The following is a 23,543-nucleotide window of genomic DNA, read 5'->3' as shown; positions in this document are numbered from 1 at the left end:
GAATGCATACTGGGTTCCTCCAGCTAATACATTCAGGCAGCACATCCAGTTAGCTGTGGGGTAAACCATGCACCTAATTGACTCTCCCCTTTGGCTTTTTTATTATAAATGGTAAAAAACATTAAGGAACATGAAACTAAAGACTATTATGCACAATGCATAATTTATTATTTACATCCCCACCCACTTATTTCCTTTTAACTTTTGCTTGTCCTTCCTCCCCTAAAAATCTTGTCCATGTATATATACATATATATATATATATATATATATATATATATATATTGTTGGCAGGACTCCAAGGAGCACGCACACACTGAATTGTTACTTGTGGTAACTGTTTCAATAACAGTCTCTGAGCTTGAAAAACTTTAATACTACAGTGGAGCTAGAGACTCCCCAAAAATTAGAGGGGGCAGATCTTTTTTCATCTTAAATCACCTACCAAGGCAAATTATACACCATATGAAGTATATGAAGCTAGAGCCTACCGGCCTAAAGGTTCTTCTATCGGCCGCACTAATTGGGAGTCTTAAAATATAAGACCAGAAAACTGTCCGATTCAGGATTAGCACAAGTGATAACACTCAAGATTGTAAACAAACCCCCTGATGAAGACTCAGATGGACACGAAACGCATCGGGTATTGATTGATGCTATCTGAAAATAAAAATAAAAACATTCTTCAGAAAAGAAGCCACAAGAGTAGTTCTTATATATATATATATATATATATATATATATATATATATAAAAATTGTTTTTAATAAGACATTACATCTATAGGGCGCTGAAGATACTATTGTTGTTGTGTGTGTGTATATATATATATATATATATATATATATATATATATATATATATATGAGTAGAGGGGGATCCGGCTCTCCTGTGGTGTGCTTTGCTGCGTCGGGTGCCCGGGCAGAAGGATGTAGTATAGGACGGGACGGGGCACGGCACTCCAGACAACTTCAATAATTCAGGCAAACACAGGTTTCATATACAACGTTTCAATGTCTATTAATATGACTACCTGACGAAAATGCCACAATAAAAGGCATTGAAACGTTGTATATGAAACCTGTGTTTTCCTGAATTATTGAAGTCGTCTGGAGTGCCGTGCCCCGTCCCGTCCTATATATATATAGATATATATATATATATATATGGAAAATACGCACTAACAATGGTTTCTCTGTTTTATATTTTTAATTTTAAACATTCATTTTTATTTACTGAACCTTTTTGTTATTGTGTAATTGCAATTTTATATGTTGTCATTTCAAAATGGATTTTCTTCTTAAATCTTCCATGCTGTACGTGGACCTAGAACACGTGCACAAAGATTTGGAATCATCTCTCAATAAGTTACATTGTGTGCTTATTTTAGCAGGTGGTAGTCAAACTGAAAGGTTACCTGGCTTTGACACAAATGGGTGGGTGGATGGTAGACAGTCTTACATGACCTCATCCTAATGAAACAGATTTTATGACTTATTGCTCAGCTGTGTATAACAGTCTTTCCTGTTTCCCAGCGCTGAGAGAACTATAATGTTGATATTATGTAATCGTTCTTAGATATCAATGAGTGCGCCCTTGATCCTGGAAAGTGTGCTCCTGGAACGTGTCAAAATCTGGATGGCTCGTACCGCTGCATCTGTCCTCCTGGATATGTTCTGAAAGATGACAAATGTGAAGGTACAGCGAAAAAGCTTGTAATCTAATTATTTAAAGGTACGCTTAAAAGAAAAGCTGACCTCCTAAAATGATTTTGCCTTTTCAGACATTGACGAATGTGTTGAAGAGCCAGAAATCTGTGCTCTAGGGACTTGTAGCAATACTCCTGGCAGCTTCCTCTGTCAGTGCCCAGAGGGCTTTGTGCTATCATCAACTGGACGGCGATGCCAAGGTAAAACATTTCCTATAAAAGTCACTACGTGCTGTCACATTTATGCTATAGCTAAACCTCACATTATTAGCATCTGCCGGCAGTGTCACTGTACCCACAGAAACTATCCTATTAAATGAACATGTTTTTATCACCCATATCCTTGGTCACAAATGGTAGTAACATTATCAGTGTGATAAGAAGGTATTTCATGCACTTTTTTCTTTCTTTTTTAAAGATCTAAGAGTTGGATTCTGCTATTCGAAATTTGAAGATGGGAAATGTATTTCCCCAAAGGCCCAAAATCACTCAAAACAGGAATGTTGCTGTGCGATGAAGGAGGCCGGGTGGGGATCTCCATGTGAATTATGCCCAGTGGAAGGAGATGGTATGACCTAAATAAATACTAGAGCGGTCCTTACAGTTACCATTTAAATACACAACTATAACTTATTTTTTAGCACTATTAGTTGTAGGGTTTTGATATTGAATTAGTATTTTACAATGGCAAAGAGCAGATTTTTATCATAGAATAATCAAGGAAAATAGAATAAATTCCCAGACAATCCCACAGGGAAACAATTACTCAGTACAACAAAACAGCTTTCCACCCACCAAAAGCTGGCGAGCGTTTCATTTCAAATGCACTTGAAAGCCGATCTTGGAAGAACATTTATAGATGTACATGATGTGATGTCCAAGAGAGCACATTCCAAGAGAAATCATGAGAAACACTCATGCAGACACTGCCAACTTATTGCATGTTTGATCAAACTCTATACGCCGCTGCCATTTTAACCCTTTATTGGGTAACATCAGTTGGAAGAAACAGGCTTCCTAATAGTCCCCAACTTTATGGGGTAACATTCAGAGGGATCATAGGACTGTTTGGTAGATACTTTTGGAATATGCTGAAAGTGAAGAACTAACTTAATATTATTTTGTACATACTTTATTTGCAGAGGCTTTCCGAGAGATCTGTCCATATGGATCTGGTGTGGTCGTCGGGCCAAACGATGAGCGAATCGGTAAGATGTAATATTATGTAACCATACAACTGCAAGAAACAGCCAACCAAGGATTTACATTGTGGCTTTCTCCTCTCCTTCTTGTAGACATGGATGAATGCACTATTCCAGACAAATGCACAAATGGAATATGTATCAACACAGACGGTTCCTATCGATGTGAATGTTCCTTTGGATATGTACTTATAGGAGACGAGTGCATAGGTCTGTTGTAATTTAATTCAAATATAAAGAGAACTTATTTTGTGTAAAATGATTTGTGATTAAGCCTATCTATATCATGCATAGGAGATTAAGGGAATAATTACAGAATTAAGGATTTTAACTAAAATAAATGTTTCTATTGAAATAGAAAGTGCTTGGTTTGTGATTGTCAGCTAGCGTCCAATGTCCCCTATCATTTAGGAAAAGTTTAGTTTTCACAAAATTTATCGATTGACCTGAAGCTCCGGGGAGATCATGGGAAATTGTTTCCGATATTATTCATGGATCATGTCTTCTAATGTCTACCTGGCTTCAAGGTGCACACACATTAGATGACATAATTAAAGATATGCACAATAACAATGACCAGTAACGATACTTTCGTCCATATTGTCTAATGTTTATGCACTATATTGTTATAGTGCATGCTCCTGCGGGTTGTTAGCATTGTCCTCCGTATTCTGTACGTGCAGGACTACGGAGGATTGAGCTAACGAGAACGGTATGAAGCATGGCACTGTTAAACCTGCATATGTCAGGTAGTTTCCCTATATACACACAAACATATATGTCCGGCATTTACATTTTTCAGTTATTATAAAATATTTATACTTTGACACTTCACTTTGGACAGAAAGAACCAGTTGGGGAGCCTGCTAAAGTGTTATGGAATGTGCATCTGTTAATTACAGATTACAGTATGTACAAATATACATAACTAGTACTCATTCACCAGTTGTTGTCACTAATATTTAGAACCTGTCTTTTAGATACTGATGAGTGTGCTGCCGGAAACCCATGTGGAAATGGAACTTGCAAGAACGTGATTGGTGGGTTCGAGTGCACATGTGAAGAAGGCTTTGAGCCAGGACCAATGATGGCTTGTGAAGGTAATGTCTGCATTTATTATTTATTTACAGCTTTCTATATAGCACAGTATATTCCGTTGCGTTTTACAATTTGATTGTTTAAAGCTCATTAAATTAGTCAATTGGTGCATACCTTCCAACTGTCCAAATTATCACGGTACAGTCACAATTTTTTGTGATTGTCCCCATCCCACTTGCGACCGGTAGTGTCTGGTGGTGGTGGGGGCAGCTGGGAGTCCCTCTGCCTATTGCTGCTCTGCTCAGCACTCATGCGCACAGCGTTTTATCAGAGAGACTGAGGACATGGCCAGCAGCTCACAGAGTGAGGGGAACTGGGTCGTGGCTTGCAGCTACTGCGTCCCTGCGAGGCCACACCCCCTCCAACATCCCCTTTTTAGGCTACCCAGAATCAGCCTGTATCTGCACAGAGTTGTGGAAGGGTCAGAATTTATATGCACTTATGCCTATGAGTGTGATCTTTTGTTATTGTGCAAATCAATTGGAGACTTAGGGGTTTATGTATTATACCCACATTGAGTGTGCGGGTATAGCCCTTCCTGCAGTAGCAAGTTGTGTGAACATTTCAGTGAAAACTACCCCCTTCAGCAATCCCTGCTAGAGCCTACAACAGACACTGATGCACTATGTCTCTCCTCTCGGCCAGCTCTACTGGGCATGTGCGGGATCTCGCAAGCATTGAAAGATCTCTTGTGCAGACCAGAGCCGGCAGTCTGTGCAGCCAATGTATGAGCAATGTCACTTGAGCTGTCAAAATCTGTAGTTACCACTGACTGCTCATACATTGCCCCGCACAAAGCACGATGCAAAGTAAAGTGCTATAGCTGGATAGGTACAGGATGCCTACAGTTAAGACGCTTTGGTGTAATTGTTATCTTTTTACTTTAACATATTATTCTTATATTAATTATGTTGGACTTTCTTAACAGATGTTAATGAGTGTGCACAAAATCCTTTGCTGTGCGCTTTCCGCTGTGTTAACACCTACGGCTCCTATGAATGCAAGTGTCCAGCAGGTTATGTGCTCCGGGAAGACAAGAGAATGTGCAAGGGTGAGTGTCAGAAGTGGACATTGGTGCAGCACGTGCATTGTATCGGGCCCCTGAGAACCAAGGGGCCCATTGCTGCCCAGACCAGCAATGACTTCTTGGGTTGGGGTAAAGGTGGGGGCTGATATTATATATTTGCACCTGGGCCTGCCACTCACAAGTTCCATCACTGGTGAGTATGTCTGATCTGTCCAGCTGGTGTCAAAATGTTATCACAACCACAGATTCTAATTAGTAAAACTACAGACATTCCTCACTTAACGACCTACCTGTTTATCGACCACTCAGACTTAGGATCCGGCCTTCTTTTATTGACCGCACTGCGACTGCTCAGACTTACGACCCCCGGCCACTTGGACTTACGACCCGCCTAGACTGTTTAGTGACCCGTGCTGCTCTCGTTTTGCAGCATCTCCGCAACGTGTCAGAGAATAGGAAGATAGGAGGAGTATCACTTTTCTTTATTTAGAAATATACTGTACTTGTATTATGTATTTTTATACACATTCGTTTAGTGACCAATTCGTTTAACGACCGAGACATAGGAACGGAACCCGGTCATTAAGGGCCTTATTCTGGTCTGTGCGGCCGGAGCCGAATATGCGGCCAGGACCGTGCGTCCTAAACCCCGCCTTCCGTACGGATCGCTCACTCCGTCCGAATGCGGTAAGCCGCTGACCGCACGGAGCACGAGTGGATTTCTCATGTATACACCTCCTCCATCTCTGGGAACCTCCCCCATCATTCGATGGTCACAGACCATCGAGTGCAGGACCGAGTGGTCAGGCAGCTCCCGCGAGCTCAGACCACTCGGGCATTTCTCCGTGCAAAAGCAGGGATCTGGGTGGGCAGCTGACATCCGGCAATGTCATATGTCCGCCCCCTACACGTGCGTCACGGCCGCATTACCATACGTACGCCCAGCGTTTTCATGGGAACGCCCATGAAACGCGGGGCGTATGCATATGTTAATGAGGCCAAACAGCCCTTCACGCCTCTCTCCTCCCCCTGTTCGTAGTGTAAACAATTCATGCGGAATTTGGACGTGTCCCTTTCGCACATGCGCAGATATGCCTCTGCACATGCGCAAACACAAAACATCAGCGGAACGAACGCACGCGGACATATCCGCACCAACCAGAATAAGGGCCTAAGTGAGGAATGTCTGTATTGTTATTATAAACTTAAAAGGTCTCACAAACACTTGCAGTGCTGCACAGTGAAAGAGAATATAATCTATTGTGTGTAAACGCTTCATACAAATGCATCATGTTTGCCACTTGCAGTGTAATAACACAAAACATACATACATTATAATGTGCACTACAATAACTATAATAACTATGGCATTACTAACAATGGTAACACAATGTACTGTACTTACCTCAGTGTGACGAAAATGCAATTGTTAGTGCAGGGCCAGCCTTGCAGATCATTTCCTATAAAGTGATTCTAAGGGTAAATTTACTAGAGATCGATTTGTGCTCGATTTAAAATCAACCTACAATCGATTAATATCAAAAAAGTGTTTCAGGGACAAAATTTCATATTTACTAAAAGTCAATTTTTACCATTAGTGATTCTCAGATATGCAAAATAAACAAAAATAAATCAGTGGGAAATACAAAATTGGTCAAAATCATCCTTTAGTGATATATCCCTCCATGGCTGACTGACATGTGACCTGCTATTGGTACTGTACTGTAGGCATAGTTTTCTTTAAAATATATTCAAACATCTCCATAATAACCACTTTATTATTACAAATACTGTAAGATGTTAGAAAAAAAAAATCACTACATTGGTAATAAAATTAATAAATCCAGAATATTTTTTATCATATACTATAGACTACTAAAAGGGGGAAGGGAGATGTATCAGGAACATATAGATCAGTATATTGAGGAAAATTTACTAAGATGGGAGTCCACATGGGATGTTGCTACGGGCAACCAATCAGATACTATCTTCTAGGTGCTAAATAAATAAGACATAGATTCTGATTGGTTTCCAATAGCAACATCCTATGTGAAATAGAACTCCCTTCTTAGTAATTTCCTCCATTGTATTTTTAGCCGGTGACAGTGTGTGTGGCAGTACCTCCAATCTGGTGGAATTTGGACTCTGATAATCAGGCTTTATATCCTTTGCCATATATGTCTTGCCTGCTGCACTACAGACATATTGCTCATCATACACACATACACACCAGACAAGCGTGGAAGGCAGGAAATATCATACGACAGATGTAAGAGAACAGTGGGCGTTCTAGTCTGGAGTTGGGGAATTTAAAGCTTCAGTTATTTTTTGGAATGCTGCATTCCGGCTGCATCATTTGTTTTTATTCCTTGTTAGTAATGATAACAATTTTTTACATGTATCCTGACTTATTTATGATTTATTTTAGCTTCCTTTATGTCTGCCGCTTCTTATGTTTAGTATGTATGAAATTATTTACATGACGTTAGTATGCATCTTCTCTGCTTTGTTCTATAGATCAGGATGAGTGCGAAGATGGAACTCATGATTGTGACGCTAAACAGATGACTTGCAAGAACCTTATTGGAACTTTTATGTGTATATGTGGACCTGGGTACCAACGTAGGCCAGACGGAGAAGGATGTATGGGTAAGGGAGGTTCACATTAAATACTTTGGGGAAAGTTTGGCTAAAGAAAGGCAAACAAAGAAATAAAAGGACATTTTGGGTGGTTATGGCAAAGCAGGACATAAATGAGAACTCATAAACACGAGTGCAGCTGTAAATTGTTCTCATTAACTGGATGAAAAAAATCCCAACATACAATTTTAAATTATGTCTGGTCAGGACATGGAAACTTCAGATGCGGAAAACTTTAACAAAGTGTAAATATCATTTATTCTCTTGAGTGTGAGAATCCATTGAATTAGAAATCTGTTTTGAGAACATTGTAAATGTCATGCACGATACACAGTTTTAGTTTTGTTATACAAATAAGACACAATAGACTTATATGGATGCCATTTTACTGTGTAACTCCGTTTTAATGCTATAGGTTTTTGTTCTTGTTTAATGTGTTTTTTTGTTTCATAAGATCTGAACGAATGCAGTAAGCCTGGATTATGTGAAAATGGAAAATGCCTGAACACTGTCGGCAGCTACAAGTGTGAGTGTGCAGACGGATTCAATGCCAGCGCTACAGAGACAGAATGTATTGGTGAGTATGAGACGGGGCAGAGAGGTTGTCATACTGCTGATCAAAGGTTTCCGAAATCCTTTCAATTTCTTTATCAGCAAATATTAATGATCCACTTTCATGTTTAATAATCAGAATAATAGCAGCTGTCTTTAATCAGGATTACATATAGGAAGTCAATAAACTACCAGTCAGTTGTAACCATTATTTTGCTCTAAAACTAATTAGGATTAATTAACGTATCTTTATAACTGCATTTTTTGTTTCATTCAGACATAGGATTACTGTTAATTTTTTTATATATCACTACCATATGCAGCGTATTACAGAGACTATTTATGGGAATATGTACTAAGCTGTGGATGAAGTACCAGCCAACCAGCTCCTGTCATTTTTTAAACATAGGGCCAGATGCACTAAGCTTCAAAAAGTGATAAAATGGAGAGTGATAAAAAGCCAGCCAATCAGCTCCTACCTGCCAAGTCACAGACTGTGTTTGAAAAATGTCAGGGAGGAGTTGATTGGTTGGTCAAGTGTCATTCTCCATTTTATCACTTTTGAAGCTTATTCCATCTGGCCCCTTGCTTGTAACATGGCAATATGGAACTGATTAAATGGCACTTTATCTCCAGCCAAGGCTTAGGGGGATATTTAATCTCTGTCGATATTTCCGACAGTGGAAATATCAGCAGTTCAGAATTCAGTTCCGGCCAGGACTCATCTGCTAGAGACCCGCCTCACTATGGAGGAGAGTCTGTATTGTTTGAAATTGCCATGGATTGTTGAATCCGATGCCTTTTTCCGACAAAACGGCCACTGATCCACGGACTTTCCGACACCCAACAGCTGGAACATTTCAGGTGTTGAGTTACAGTCAGAAGAAATTAAAATGTCCCTGGTTTACGGCTGTCGGAACGTTCCAAGTCAGAATCCCGGATTGAATACTCCCCTTAATCTTTCTCATCAGTTCCTGTACCACTGGGGGTTACAGTATAAATTCTCCACCACTCAATCTCGCACCCAGTTGGGTCCATTTTGTGAGCAGTCAATGAACATACCAATATATCTTTCAAATGTGAATGGAAACATAATACATATTTGTGGACTATGCAAACGCCACATAGATGAAGCCCTTGTCGGAAATAAACCCATTCTGACATTGCTGTGAGGTAATAATGTGCCAATATGAACCTTGAAGTAAAAAAAGTATAAATAATTTTAGCTGGCAGAGATATCATAGTGACAATATAAGGCAAACCTAGTAAACTTTTTTCTTTTTTTTTTAACTATCAATTTAAACAAAAACAAAAAACTTTTAAAAAGTTCAAACGGGCACTGAAAACTCACCTATTCATCAAAGCGTACCCTTCCACTGCATAAACCAGCTGGTTCTCCGACCCCTTGCCTGTTTACATCCTGCTATCTAACCACCACCCCCTCGCTTGCACCTCTTGTAATCTGTCTGTCTCCCCTTCCTACTAGATTGTAAGCTCCTCCGAGTAGGGCCCTCTTCCCTCCTGTTGTCAAAGCCCACTTCTCTTCACATTTCACTCACAGCTCTCCTTTACTCCAACACCCAGTGACCATCTTCATACTCATCTCCAACATTGGCCTCAAGCCTCTAGTTGTATGTTGATTGAGTCCTCACTACTTACATTTAAGCTGTAATGTGTATTGAACTGTGGTGCTCTTTATTTGTACTGTATTTTTGTTATTTATTCAATGTTATGCCAAGTTTTGTCTCCCTGTATTGTTCCTTTGTACGGCGCTGCGAAACACTTGTGGCGCCTTATAAATAAAATTATAATAATTATAATAATAAAAGGTAAGGGGGATTTTAGTGCCCTTTTCTCCCAGACTGCACTATGTAGAAAGATAGGATCACCCAAATTTGAAAAAGGGGAGTCTCCTCTTTCAAAATATGGCTGCTATCCTATTAGCCCTGATGCCCCTTCAGCAGACAAAAATGGATAGGTAATGCAATGAATGACCGATGGTCATTATCGTCGTTATGCAGTTAGCGGACAATTTTATCGTCTGAAAATGAACCCTTAATCGGACTAAATCACGTGGGATAGGGGATAAGGTATTCCAATGTTGAATAACATATGGTTTAAACATTTGCTGAGATCATTTCTGTACATGCTTTATTTGTTACAGACAACAGGCTGGGATATTGCTTCACTGAAGTATTACACACCATGTGCCAGCTGGGATCCTCTACACAGAACTCTGTCACCAAGTCTGAATGTTGTTGTAATGCTGGCAGAGGCTGGGGTATTACCTGTGAGATCTGCCCCTTCCCTGGCACTGTTCAGTTTAAAAAGCTTTGCCCTTACGGCAAAGGGTACACGACTGGAGGAGAAGGTAGGTCTTTGCTCGAGAAGTTACTGTCTCTGCTACACCTAACAAGTATAGCAGAACTAGGAACATTACACATTAATACATCAGTATTTTTCACCTTTTAAATCCTAATTTTAAAAATTGTGTTATCATTATTGAAATCTTAACTGTATATATATTGAACTTGAATATATTTAATAATGCAATATTGTAACATACATTTACTAAATTCAAAAGTAATTTCCTAGTTCATTTGTCAATTAGAAATATTTCTATGGAACGCAATATTTAAGTATATTTATGGTATCATGAAACAGATATCCCAGGGTAGGTACCCAGGCCGGTACTTTATTAATCACTATGGAGATCACTTAGTCACTCTCATGTTACTGGCTGGCTAGGATGGTGAGTATTTCTGTGGCAGAACAAACCTGTTTATAACATGGTTATAATAAATGTAATCACATTCGTGTTGCTAGCTTTCTGCTGGAGAATAAGGTTTGTTCAGGAGGAAAACTACTGCAGAAGCCGATTTCCAGCATGCACAGAGGTGTAACCCAATATCTAATGATAGTCAGGGATAATGGTTGTCTGACACTCTTTTATATATGCTACATGTTTGATAACAATATAAATACTTGATGTAGAAATACATTAATATGTCTCATTCTTCTATTTGGTCCTCAGATATAGATGAGTGTCACGTGCTACATGGAATCTGTCTCAATGGACAGTGCATCAATCAAAGAGGATCCTATAAGTGTCAGTGCAATCTAGGCTACACCCCAGATGTGACAGGCACCCAATGCATAGGTATGTTGGCAAATACATAGATGATTCAATTACTGGCCAGTCATATTGGTCCTTTGTCCTTTTATAAACAACCCTGTTCTAGAGCTCTCAATTCTGTTACAATCTTGGATGAGGATAATTCAGGCAGTGTTACGGCTGCCCAACAACTAGCTTCCAAATGTAAGTTCTACCACCACTCTTTTCTCCTACTACTATTGTGTCACTTGTAACTGCCCCTTTATTCTCCTGCACCCTCCTTCTAAAGGGTAAATTTACTAAGATGGGAGTTCTATTGGAGATGGGATGTTGCCCCTAGCAATCAATCAGATTCTATCAATTATCTTTTAGAAGGTGCTAAAAAAATAATCTGATTGGTTACTATGGGCAACATCCCATCTTCTGTAGAACTTTCATCTTGGTACATTTAATACAAAGTGTTTACATAAGTCTGTATACTACATATCTCCACTAACCCGGTCTTAATTGTATTTTCTGCACTCAGCATACACCGTATCTCTAACATTTAAACCCTTGCTAACCATTAATATATTTTACCACCGCAACTGCTGCATCTTGATTTGTCCTGGTTAGGTTTGTTGTTTACCAGTGCTTTTTGCCATCCATTTCACTTTGTGTCCGTTGTGACTAGGGATGCAAATCCCAGGATTGCCGGCAGCTGCGTGACTGTGCAGGCAATAAAAGATAAGAATTCTGAGGGCATACAGGGATGTAGGTTCCGGAGGCCAATCCCGGGAAACTTGGTATTGAGAGTTTTTCAAATGTGAATCCCGGGATTGGCCTCCCTAGCTGTGCTCAAGGTGATTATGTTGTTATTGTGACATACAACACATTTTTCAACTCTTCTTTCCATTCTAAACCATTTATCCACCCTCTCCACTCTCATCACTTTTCCCCTCTGTCATCTTTCCAATAGTCCATGCCATCCTCCACCTTCACCCTGCTCATACACCTGCCATTCTGTGCTCGTGTGTACCTCTTTCTTCTTCTCCATTCCCACTTTGTCAAAATTCATAGTATGTCTCTCTGTCACTTCACCTCACATCCTCTCTCTACCCTGCTCCTTCTCCCTTACCTACATGCTAACACACTCTCACTGTGTGACTCCACCCTGTCTTCCCACTGCATCACCTTTGCACTGCACATCCCCCTACTCTTCACCTATTGTACCTCCTACTACTACCCCCAACATACAGTCAGCATACAAGTGACTCTTCCTACCTTATCCACATACCTCTCTTCAATCCCTACATTTTTATCGTGCCTTCTGTGACAAAAGGTCATTCTATTACAAACCCGTCCGAATCCATGATCCACTTTATCCCCAGGTTCCACAACCTTGTTGCGCTCACTGAGACTTGAATCACCCCAACTAGCATGACGTTATTTGCATATGAAGCCTCTGTACCTATTTCAAAGCCAACCTATATTTCTACAGCTCAACCCTGTCCCTCTCCAAACAATATTACTTCAAGTCTTTCATTTACTCCTAGTCTTCCTATAACCACTGACTGCTACCTTCTCCTAAAATAACCCTCTTCCCATATATTCTGCCTGCCATGCTCTTGACTTTTTCACATCCACAATTTATGCTCACAGTCATGACACTCCCTATCAGTTGCTACAGTCATCACCCATTTTGCTCTCCATCTGCCTGCCTCCTTCACCTCCTTTTCCCCTGCTACAGACAATAATGCCAAAGGTCTGTTTTTATCCCCTTTCTCTTCTCCTTTTACAACTCCTCTAAAGGAGAGCCATCAGCTCCTTTGGTCTCCATTATTACACATATGCTGGAGACAAAACACATTACCTGTGCTTCTATGACCTCTCTCCCTCTGTTATCTCGCGTGTCTCTAATTTTCTTTATGCTATCTACTCCTGGATGTCCCCAAACTTCTCAAACCAAAGATGTCTATAACTGACCTCAAACATTACTAGGACCATATTGCCACCCCCTACACTCTACATATCTTTTTACAACATCTCTCGCTCATCTGTCGCTCTTGTTTGCTAATAAGATTAATCTCTGACTTCTCTTCAACTCAACTAACCACATTTCCTTTCTCACAATCTTGCTGATTATACATTTGCAATGTGGCCACAATTGCTCCTTCCCTCACTATAGACACCATCTACGCACTTGTCATCAATTGTCGACTCTAGACTATTGCAATCTCCTCCTGGCCTCCTAATTGCAATCTAATATTGACTTTGAAACCCATCTCATTTACATCTCTTTCTGCTTCACTGGCTTCCCATCTGCCACAGAATACTGTGTAAACAACCCCTAACTTAATGAAGGTCACTTCTACATCTGCAATCTCATTTTTGTCCACAATCTCTCCCTTACCATCTATTGATGGCTGCATCACTTCAACATACTGTACATGACCTTATCTCACCCCCACACCCAGGACCTCTCTTGTGCTGCTCCTTTACTCTAGAATTCACCCTCTTGCTCTATCAGACTTTTTTGCCACCATCCACTCCTTCAACATATTTTTCACCAGTGACTTTGATACTTGAAGACCTAGTCAGTGCTGTATACTCCTTCTCACCCCATTTACAATAGTGAGTCTCTCTATACCGGACATGTCCAGACTATGGCCCTCCAGCTGTTGTGAAACTACACATCCCAGCATGCCTTACCGTAGTTTTAGTATTCCTTAATAGCAAAATGGTGGCAAGGCATGATGGGACTGGTAGTTTCACAACAGCTGGAGGGCCATAGTTTGGACATGCCTGCTCTATACTATCATATACTCTCCCTACCCAGGCACTGTGTTTGGATTTGTCACTAAACAACACTAAAGTTATCCTATGTGTTTATGTAAGATCCATGTCATTTTGTATGGCATTGAAAACGCTTGTGGCGCCTTACAAATAGAAGTTAATTTTTTTTATAATAAACTGTGGCAATGTGCCGTTTATGCTGTGAGTTTTGTGTTCCGTTACCCCTGTACGGACTACAGAATTATGTTATTGTTACAGATCTTGATGAATGTATCCAGTCTCCCAAGCCCTGCAACTTTATCTGCAAAAATACTCCTGGAAGCTTCCAGTGTTCCTGCCCTCGCGGATATGTCCTGCAAGAGGATGGAAGAAGCTGCAAAGGTAACGCACACATTTATTGTATGCATGTGGTTATTGCTGACTCTCTTTCCATGGAATTGCTCAGTTGGAAAACAGGCACATACTGCATATATATATATATATATATATATATATATATATATATATATACACACATACAGTACACTAAGGGTGCAGGGAGTGTCAGTCATTACATGTAATATGAATTATTCTTACAGGTTGGTAACTTTAGTTGTTGTCCCTGACTAGTGAGAATACTGGTATGTTATTTTGTAAAATGCTGAGAATTTATTTGGTCACAATTTAATCCACATCACATGAGACCATTGACGGGGCAGAAAAAGGTTTGACCAGCAGTTATTAGTCCCTTGACCACAGAACAACGATGGAGCTGATGTAGAGTGAACAATATGCCAACCTGAAGAGAATATATTCAGGGATTTCACTCTGCACATACTCTGAAAGTACACCTATAGTACAGGCGTAATATATTCTTCCCCAGTGAGGGGTTCGGGTGGAATCACTGTACTTGTGATGGTCAAACCGGGTGTGGTATGTTTCACCGACAGTCGGGATTCACCGACAGTCATTATCCCGACGTCGGGATCCCGACTGGCCGGTGTCAGACAGCGTGGCCAGGGCAACAAAGCTTCTTGCGGGCACATTGGCTCGCTAAGCGAGCCACCTATTCTATTCTCCCTCTATGGAGGTCGTGGTCCCCCACGAGGGAAAATAGCAGACGGCCGTCTGTGTTTTAACAGTCGGGATCCCGACGTCGGGTTAATGACTGTCGGGATCCCGACTGTCGGGACCCCGTCCGGCACCCGGTCAAACCGGTGCTCAAGATTTACCAATGGTCCATGTTTTCCAAATCACCTAGCTGCTGCACAGCTGTAGTCATTACTAACTGTCACATTTTCAAACCTGCTGCATTCATTCCTACTATAGATCCACAGGGTGCCTGAGATACATGAACTGTTGGTAGATCTCTAGGGCAGGTTTGGCCACCCCTGCTTTATTCAGTAGTTTCATACATATACTTTATATTACAAACTGCAATAATAATGTCTTTATTTTCTTTCCAGATCTTGATGAATGTGCAACCAAGCAACATAACTGCCAATTTATTTGTGTCAATACGTTAGGAGGATTTACATGCAAATGTCCTCCTGGTTTCATACAGCATCATAGCGCTTGTATTGGTAAGTACATTAGAGAGAAAGGTCTATAACATATTGAGGCTTCATATTGAGGTGATACATAAGGCAGTAATGCCTTTAGTTAGTATCCCAGAGCCCCTTTGGGTACCAAGCAAAGCATTGGCGCTGATGAGAAACAAGACGTGTTGCTGCTTGTTAGGCTGTGGCCACTGTCTCCATAGAGACTGAGTAAAGGCTGCAGAATCGGTTGCCACAGGAGAAAACACTGATGGGGTTTGTGTTTTAAATACAGGAAAGAAAAGTTGTAATATATCATATTAATTTTATATATTGGACTAGACACTACATAATAAGTCACGTTAGTACAGTAAGTGGTTATTACAAAAACACAAATTACAGTATAGATAGAACATTAAATATTATTTCTATACTATAAGATGTAATTAATTTCATCAGCTTGTAGCGACAACCCGCTGTATCTCTAGTTTAAAATTGTATCGGGATAAAAGATAGGGACTATGTAGCTGAATGCGCTGGTGTGTTAGGGCAGATCAACAGACTTTGTAGTGGCAAATACTGTAGATTGTTCTAGGAAAACTGCAATTTGCCCATCAGGATTACATTACTTTTCCTGATGATTGCATATAGAAAGGCTGCTGTGGTGTCCTTGCCAGTAACATAGCACAACTTAATGTCCGCTTTCTAAAAGGTCTGTTGTGGCAATTGGGGGACCATGGTTTAAATACAAAATACAGCCACTTTTCTAGCTCCAATTGCTAGGGATCATGGTCACATACAGCGTGGATGTAGTTGCAGGCAGCAGGGGTTCTTGTGTCTGCAATCAGAAAGCCCAGCCATGCCAGCTGCCACAATAGTCATCATTAGTGTAGGCACTTGCACCAGCTCTATGCTGGATATGAGAAACAGGCATCTCCTTGCCATGTGTATGATAAAATTGCACAGAGCTATAGATACATGCCCACAATACAGGATAGTTCCATGTGCTTGCATTATCTTTTACCAATTTTACCGGTTGCCGTCAGACTTTAAATAAGGCCCATAAGCAGCAAGTTATTGGTTTATGCAGCTATGTACAGAACCGTGCATTTGCCTACAGTACAGAGATTTTTGTGGGTGTAGCAGAGCAACATGTTTGCCTACTGTACAATGTCAGCAATTGAATCTTTTCTATCTCCCATGTTACATTAGATAACAACGAGTGTTCGGAAATGGGCATGTGTGGTGCTAAAGGCATTTGCCAGAACACTCCTGGTAGCTATACCTGTGAATGTCAGCGTGGATTCTCCCTTGACCCGAGTGGTGCAGCATGTGAAGGTAAGGTGCTTACGGTGATGTACACACACTAGTACCCTGCAGCATTACTGTGTGCTGCAGCAATCAGCATACCAGGGGAAATTGCTTTTATTAGACACATATTTCATATACTGCTTTCAGTGAGTTTATATGGCTTCTCCCCAAGCTGATGGTTCCTTAATATACGTAGGCCAGGATAATTCAAATAATAATTGTTTTTCTAAACGGTCTGTGTAACGACGGCTATGGACGTCTTCTGTTATTTGTTTTGTTTGCTTTGTCCTTTGTGCTAAATACAAATCCCAGTTCTCCCCAGGCTTGGAAATGTAGAAAACTGCATGGTATCAGTGTAACCCTGCCAACACTGTGGCCCGGGGCAGCCTTTTGCTAAGGTCCCTAATGGGGCACTGTAGCAACATCTGACAGTTGCCAGCTGGAACAGGGGCTTGTCTTTAGCATTAGGTTTGCCAAAGGAAACATCACTGTTTATTTGTGCAGAGCGCTCCCCTCGCAGAGATGGTGGGTGCTGTACACGCCGCAGAGTCTGGTCGCAGCGGCCACCAAGGACTATTGACCAAAACAGTGTGACCATCAAAGAATCCAAAGTGCAGACTGTGCCATTCGCATTGTACATCTCTATTACATTTGTAAACAATGAACATGTGGCAAGTAATAACATTCCACTAGCATTGTGCTGCAGCAGCCTATCTGCCTTATTTACCAGTGATTTATATAGCACACACATATTCCGGAGCGCTGCACAGAGAGTATTTCACCATTCTCACCAGTCCCTGCCCAGTGGAGCTTACAATCTATATTCCCTACCAGATATGCACGCATTTTAGAGGTTTGTTAAGTAAATGTATCTTATATTGCATTATTTTCAAGCTTGCTCATATAATATCCTTAATATGGTAATCTACATAGTGTAATGAATACAAATCCTTTGTTACTAGATGTGGATGAATGTGACGGAAGCCATCGGTGTCAGCATGGGTGTCAGAACATCATAGGAGGATATAGGTGCAGTTGTCCACAAGGCTATTTACAACACTACCAGTGGAACCAGTGTGTGGGTGAGTAGTGCCTCCTTACACTACACTGTGCTGCTCAGTAGTCAGAGGCCACAATCTCAGTCTGGGGTATGATCCATAGCCTTGTATTGAGCTGCCACTTCCCGATAAAGATTGCTTTGAGGAATATACTTTACAAACCTGCTGCTGCGGGTGAGGTGGGGTCAGCTGGACTTGCTGCAAATAATTATACAATGAAACATACTTTATTTCTGGGCCTACAGAGCTTCAGCTTGTTCATATTTAAAAGCCACTTGACCCAGTATTTATAGTTATGTTTATGGTAAATAGGATTATCTCCACATGTGCAGGCTCTGCAGTTGTACACTATTTTATCAACAACTTTAAATTGTTTTGTGACTCAAGGTTTTTTTTTATTTTAAGAAAAACAAATGCTGTAGTTTAAATCCCATTATAATCAGTGTGTGACCTAGGAGAATTTATTTTATACAGGTACCACAATGACTTTGCAGGATGAACTGGCCAATAATACTGTTTCCTCTAGCAGCGTAAACATCTGTGTTTATCCCATATGTTGCTGTGCGTCACTATAACCTCCGTTTAGTCAAATTTTATCTTGTAATGGCCACACAACAGACCTTTAGCTTTTAGTGGGGAGTGATACACAGCTGAGGAAACCGGCTGTCGTAAGACAGTATCCAGCTGTTTAGTATCCAGACAGCTACTATGTCAGTAGTAGTACCCATAATTCTAACCATCCCTACTTAGTACCTAACACACATGCCCCCCCTTTTAGTGCCTAATCCTACCGCTAATACTCCAGCCCCACGCAGCCTAATGGCGCTGACTTCATATAGTGTACCATCACCATTGTCACATATACGTCTCAGATTCTACAAATCCCCTACACCAGTGGTTCTCAAACTTTTACAAATCAAGGCACCCTATAGTATCAGAATTGTATCCATTTTATCCTAGGCCAAAAGGTTGTTATTGGGAAATTAAGAAAAAAAAATTATTAAATAAACTGCGCTGTTCATATGTCCTCTTTAGGTTTAATTATTTAGCGAAAGACAAGATTTGTGCTATTTGTAAACATATTTTATGATTGTCAGTCACAAGCACTGTTTTAGCCAATTGCATTGACCATAATGGACCACCAACCTGAAGCACCCCTGCAAGGTTCCCGAGACACCCCAGTGTGCCACGGCACACAGTTTGGGAACCACTGCCCTACACAACTATCCTACAACAACATAGCTATTGCAAATTGTAATTCAATCAGCAGATGAACAGTTCCAGGTTGCTAATGGGTCTAGCACATTATCAATATTAATAATACATTTATAAATAATAATCCTACAACTTTCTTATCTCAACTAAGCTGCGGCACTGTGCCTTTATCCTGTAATGGTGAAGTGGTGAAGTGAAGGATTATACATTAACTGGATACTGTATAAAAGTGGATAATTGCCTTTGTACTGCTGTCCTCTTGTAGATGAGAATGAATGCATGAACAGCCATGTATGTGGAGGAGCCTCATGCCACAACACATTGGGAAGCTTCAAGTGCATATGTCCAACAGGATTTAATTTTGAACAGTTTGCTGGTTCTTGTCAAGATGTCAATGAGTGCAGCTCCTCTCAAGCCCCATGTAGCTTTGGCTGTTCCAATACAGAAGGTGGCTACGTGTGCGGCTGTCCACCTGGATACTTCAGAATAGGACAAGGGTAATCGCCTTTCTGTATATGCAATCCAATAACTGCCAATGTTTCACTCTATATTTCTCTTCAAAACAATATATCACCTTTTGTTCTTGAAGATGCATAAAATTGTGTTTATAAAGTATTATTATTGATATGGCTTGATTATTCTTTTTTATATTACTTCCAATCTTGTGTTTTTATTTATGACACTGTGGGTGAGATTTAATAGGATGAGAGATTCAGAAAGTGAGAGATTTGGTGAGAAATCTCCAGTTTTTATAAAGCGGCAATCATTTACACTGCAAAACCAGTTTGATTTTGCAGTGTAAATGATTGCCGCTTTAAAAAAACCTGGAGATTTCTCACCAAATCTCTCACTTTCTGAATCTCTCATCCTATTAAATCTCACCCTGTGTATTGTCTTTAAATGCATCTGCAAAACCCTCTAAATTGTGTAAAATACCCTCCTGTATATTTATACAGAACCACATAGATTTTTTTCCACCAATTATCTAAACACAAATCACTACCTACTGTACTACTGCCAACCCATGGCTTTGCCATCTTTATTCCGGGGCTGATGGGTAATCCTCACAGCTGTCACACCTTTAGCTGCCCTGCATTGAGGCAGATTTCTTTTAGCTTTTCCTGTGGAAGACTTGGAAGCCAGTGGAATGGGTGATGTGGAATGGGAGAATAGGGCAGTTATACGCTCTCCATGGAAAATATTTCCCATTTCTTCTTTGTTGCGTTCTATTGTATATTGTGTAACTGGTAATAAAGAAATGCAATGTGTTCATATATATCCATCTTGTTTTCTCAGGCACTGTGTAACAGGAGCAGGTCTAAGTGGAGCTCATGATATGGCAGTCAGTGGGGAAATAGATGACAACTCACTATCACCAGAGGCTTGCTACGATTGTAAGATCAATGGGTATCCCAAGAGGGGAAGGAAGCGGAGGAGCACCAATGATACCGCTTCAAATGATGATGAGGTATTGGTTCCTTTGTTTGAAAAAAATGAAATACCACCTGCTTCAAATCTAAATGGTTACAATATATAATTGGGCAGTATGCCAAAGTATCCTAAATAGTTTTGTTTATTTGGGGGGGGGGGAATTGTGAATGTAACATACATTTTGGACCGAATCCTTGGGTTAAATTTATGAGGGATTCCCCTTAAAATAAAATAAAAATTTGTATATGAGAACACTCAGTCAACACTATAATTTAGGCAGATGACACAGCAAAATATATACAAAATTAAATAAATTGGACCACAACAAACATAAAAGATAAAACCATTTTGTGCAGTTATCTGCACTGACAATGGGTGTTTTGTTATATGACTGTTATTAACAATCTGTTGCTTATCCCAGATATTCCCTCAGTTGTTGATTATGTAAATGATATTGTTATGAATGTTATTATACTGTATTATTAAGCACTACATTATGGAGGTGACGGGGGCACAAATGTACAGTACAATACAGATAGTAGTAAAAAGACCTATAACATAATTCTATATGTGAAATATAAATAAAGTGAATGCAGTATACAAATACAGTAGAATGAGCCATTCATGCAAGTTTGTTATACTGTATTATCGGGATAATATTTCCGACAGACATTGAATTGACATTTTACCTATTCAATATCAAGTTTGTATTTTCAACTGTCGGAATAGATTCTGACAGTTGGAAAGTCCATGGATCGGCAAAATCGGCAGCGGATTCGACAATCCAGCAGCTGTTTGCGACAATGCAGATTGACATTTACCAAAGTTGAATCTGCACAGACGAGTCACAGCCGAAAACGACTGGTATTGAATACTGTTGGCTAATATTTCCACCTGTCAGAAATATCAGACAGGGATTTATAGAAGGTAGCCCTTTATTTTTTATGTGCAATCTCTGTTCGGTGAAAACTGTGGTAAATCAGAATGAAGTCAGTAAATAATGTTAATAAACTCTGTTAATGTGTAATGTGCCTTAAAGTGGCCACACACTAAAGATGATCTAACCAGCCTGGTTAGAAGTATAATATTTAAGTGTGTGGACATTTCAAATATTCCTCTTTCACATGAAAATCCAGGATCTAGTCCAGGTCAATGAACACAGGTTTCAAACCGTGTCACACCAACATTCACATTGCAGGCTGGACACAGGGTATCCTCTGCCAGCAGTTGGACTTGACATCATTTCCAAGTGCCGAGAGCCAACTTTCTTTCCATAAGGGTTAATGGGACCCTCTTCACCTGGGAGTCGGACCAACCCTGTTCACTCTCCAGGTTGGGGACCATTTCTCCCCGAAGTGTGACCCGGGTTAACACGGCATTAACCCAGGTTATTGTGACAGTCAGTGTGAAAGGGGTATTACCTGGCACATTTCATCATAAGCTCCATTTCTATCACTGTGTAAGTACAGGCACAGGTCCTAACTTACAGAATCATTGAATTTTTGTACTTGATCAAAATATTGGTCACCTCTATTATAAAGCAGCTGGTAGGAATATATACCACACCTTAGAGGGGCAGTGTTATACCTATGCCCATCTTTCTGGAAATAAGCAGTGCTAGTGTGATCCTCCATTACACGGAGAGAAGCAGGACAACGTCAGCTAGATTGTAGAACTCAGCAAGACAATATAAGGTCAAAGTTGTTGCTCATACTGTAATTAGAAAACATGTATTAGTTGTAAAACATAATATGCATTACAGCCCGACACACAGCATGGGGTCTGAACTACAAGATGTTATATTGATAATAGTGATTTCTTATTAATGAAACTAAAACATAATTTTCTTTTTATTCGCCAGGAGCAGCTTGTATTGGAAGCCCCTGTTAGCCTCGCAAGTTGGGATATTGAAAAACCAGCCATCCTCTCCTTTAATGTCTCCCATCTAAACACCAGAGACCGAATTCTGGAGCTGACCCCAGCTCTCACTACTCTGAAACATCACAACAAATATGTGATAGACTCTGGAAACGAAGGCGGATTATTTAGGCTCAACCAGAAAGAAGGAATCAGTTACCTACATCTGACCAAGAAGAAGCCAGTGGCTGGAGTTTATAACCTAGAGATTAGCAGTTTCCCTCTTTACAAGGAGAGAGAGCTTATCCAGCTTGAAGACAGACACGACAGAGACTACCTCACTGGTGAATTGGGTGACATTCTTAAAATGAAAATTCAAATCCTACTCCATTAGTCTGACGAATCAGAGACGAGGAAAAATTAAACCAAAGTTTGATAAGTAGACATGAATGTCCCCTCCCCAACATCACTGATTTCCCGTAGGATAGGTACAAGTCCTTCATAACTATGTTTGTATGAATTAAAAAGCACTTTCTTATCATGATATATGCAAGGTACAGGATCATTATCCCAGCTCAACACAACCACTTTCTCAGGCTTCTTATATAGTACGCAGCTGAGCTACCTTGATATGGTGAACACGACGATTTTAAACTTGGGGACTTTTCCATTGGAAGTTGGCCTTTGATGCTGAAAGTTTTCAGCAGAGGTACACGTAGTTGTTCTCATGTTGGACTTCTCTGGTTTGTAAATTCAAAGTTTTCCATGACATCTACGAGTCACTAAGCCAGACATTTTTTGAGATCTTTTGGTGCTAGTAACTTTTTTGAATTTTTTTTTTTTTTATAAATGCACTGTAATATTTACACAATTTAGAAGCCAACCATAACTCTGTCTAAATCTTGTTTTTATTTTATTTACAAACTCAACCAAAATTAGCTTTAGTTTATCTCAATTATCTCTATATGTCATGCAAATGACATGTGTGTATACTGTAACCAAGCTTTTATTTATCCTTGGAGCAATTGTAAACTATA

General features: G+C 40.1%; 1 protein-coding gene across 4 annotated transcripts in view; it reads left to right on the top strand.

The window, feature by feature from the left end:
- FBN1 (fibrillin 1) overlaps nt 1-23,050 on the top strand; it is a 228,663-nt gene extending 205,613 nt beyond the window's left edge. For all 4 annotated transcript variants that reach the window (XM_083183937.1, XM_083183934.1, XM_083183935.1 and 1 more), the window contains 18 exons: nt 1,579-1,698; nt 1,784-1,909; nt 2,127-2,276; nt 2,851-2,916; nt 3,004-3,120; nt 3,891-4,010; nt 4,937-5,059; nt 7,553-7,684; nt 8,130-8,252; nt 10,392-10,598; nt 11,262-11,387; nt 14,376-14,498; nt 15,563-15,679; nt 16,847-16,972; nt 17,908-18,027; nt 19,484-19,715; nt 20,515-20,686; nt 22,511-23,050. In XM_083183937.1, the coding sequence (XP_083040063.1) occupies nt 1,579-1,698; nt 1,784-1,909; nt 2,127-2,276; nt 2,851-2,916; nt 3,004-3,120; nt 3,891-4,010; nt 4,937-5,059; nt 7,553-7,684; nt 8,130-8,252; nt 10,392-10,598; nt 11,262-11,387; nt 14,376-14,498; nt 15,563-15,679; nt 16,847-16,972; nt 17,908-18,027; nt 19,484-19,715; nt 20,515-20,686; nt 22,511-22,900 (2,690 nt within the window). In that variant the 3' untranslated portion in view covers nt 22,901-23,050. The remainder of the gene's footprint in view (nt 1-1,578; nt 1,699-1,783; nt 1,910-2,126; nt 2,277-2,850; nt 2,917-3,003; nt 3,121-3,890; nt 4,011-4,936; nt 5,060-7,552; nt 7,685-8,129; nt 8,253-10,391; nt 10,599-11,261; nt 11,388-14,375; nt 14,499-15,562; nt 15,680-16,846; nt 16,973-17,907; nt 18,028-19,483; nt 19,716-20,514; nt 20,687-22,510) is intronic.
- The last annotated feature ends 493 nt before the right edge of the window (nt 23,051-23,543 follow it).

The sequence above is a fragment of the Crinia signifera genome, chromosome 4, assembly GCF_055691185.1.
Source record: "Crinia signifera chromosome 4, ASM5569118v1, whole genome shotgun sequence".
Lineage (NCBI taxonomy): Eukaryota > Metazoa > Chordata > Amphibia > Anura > Myobatrachidae > Crinia > Crinia signifera.
This window is presented reverse-complemented; position numbering and strand designations above follow the sequence as displayed.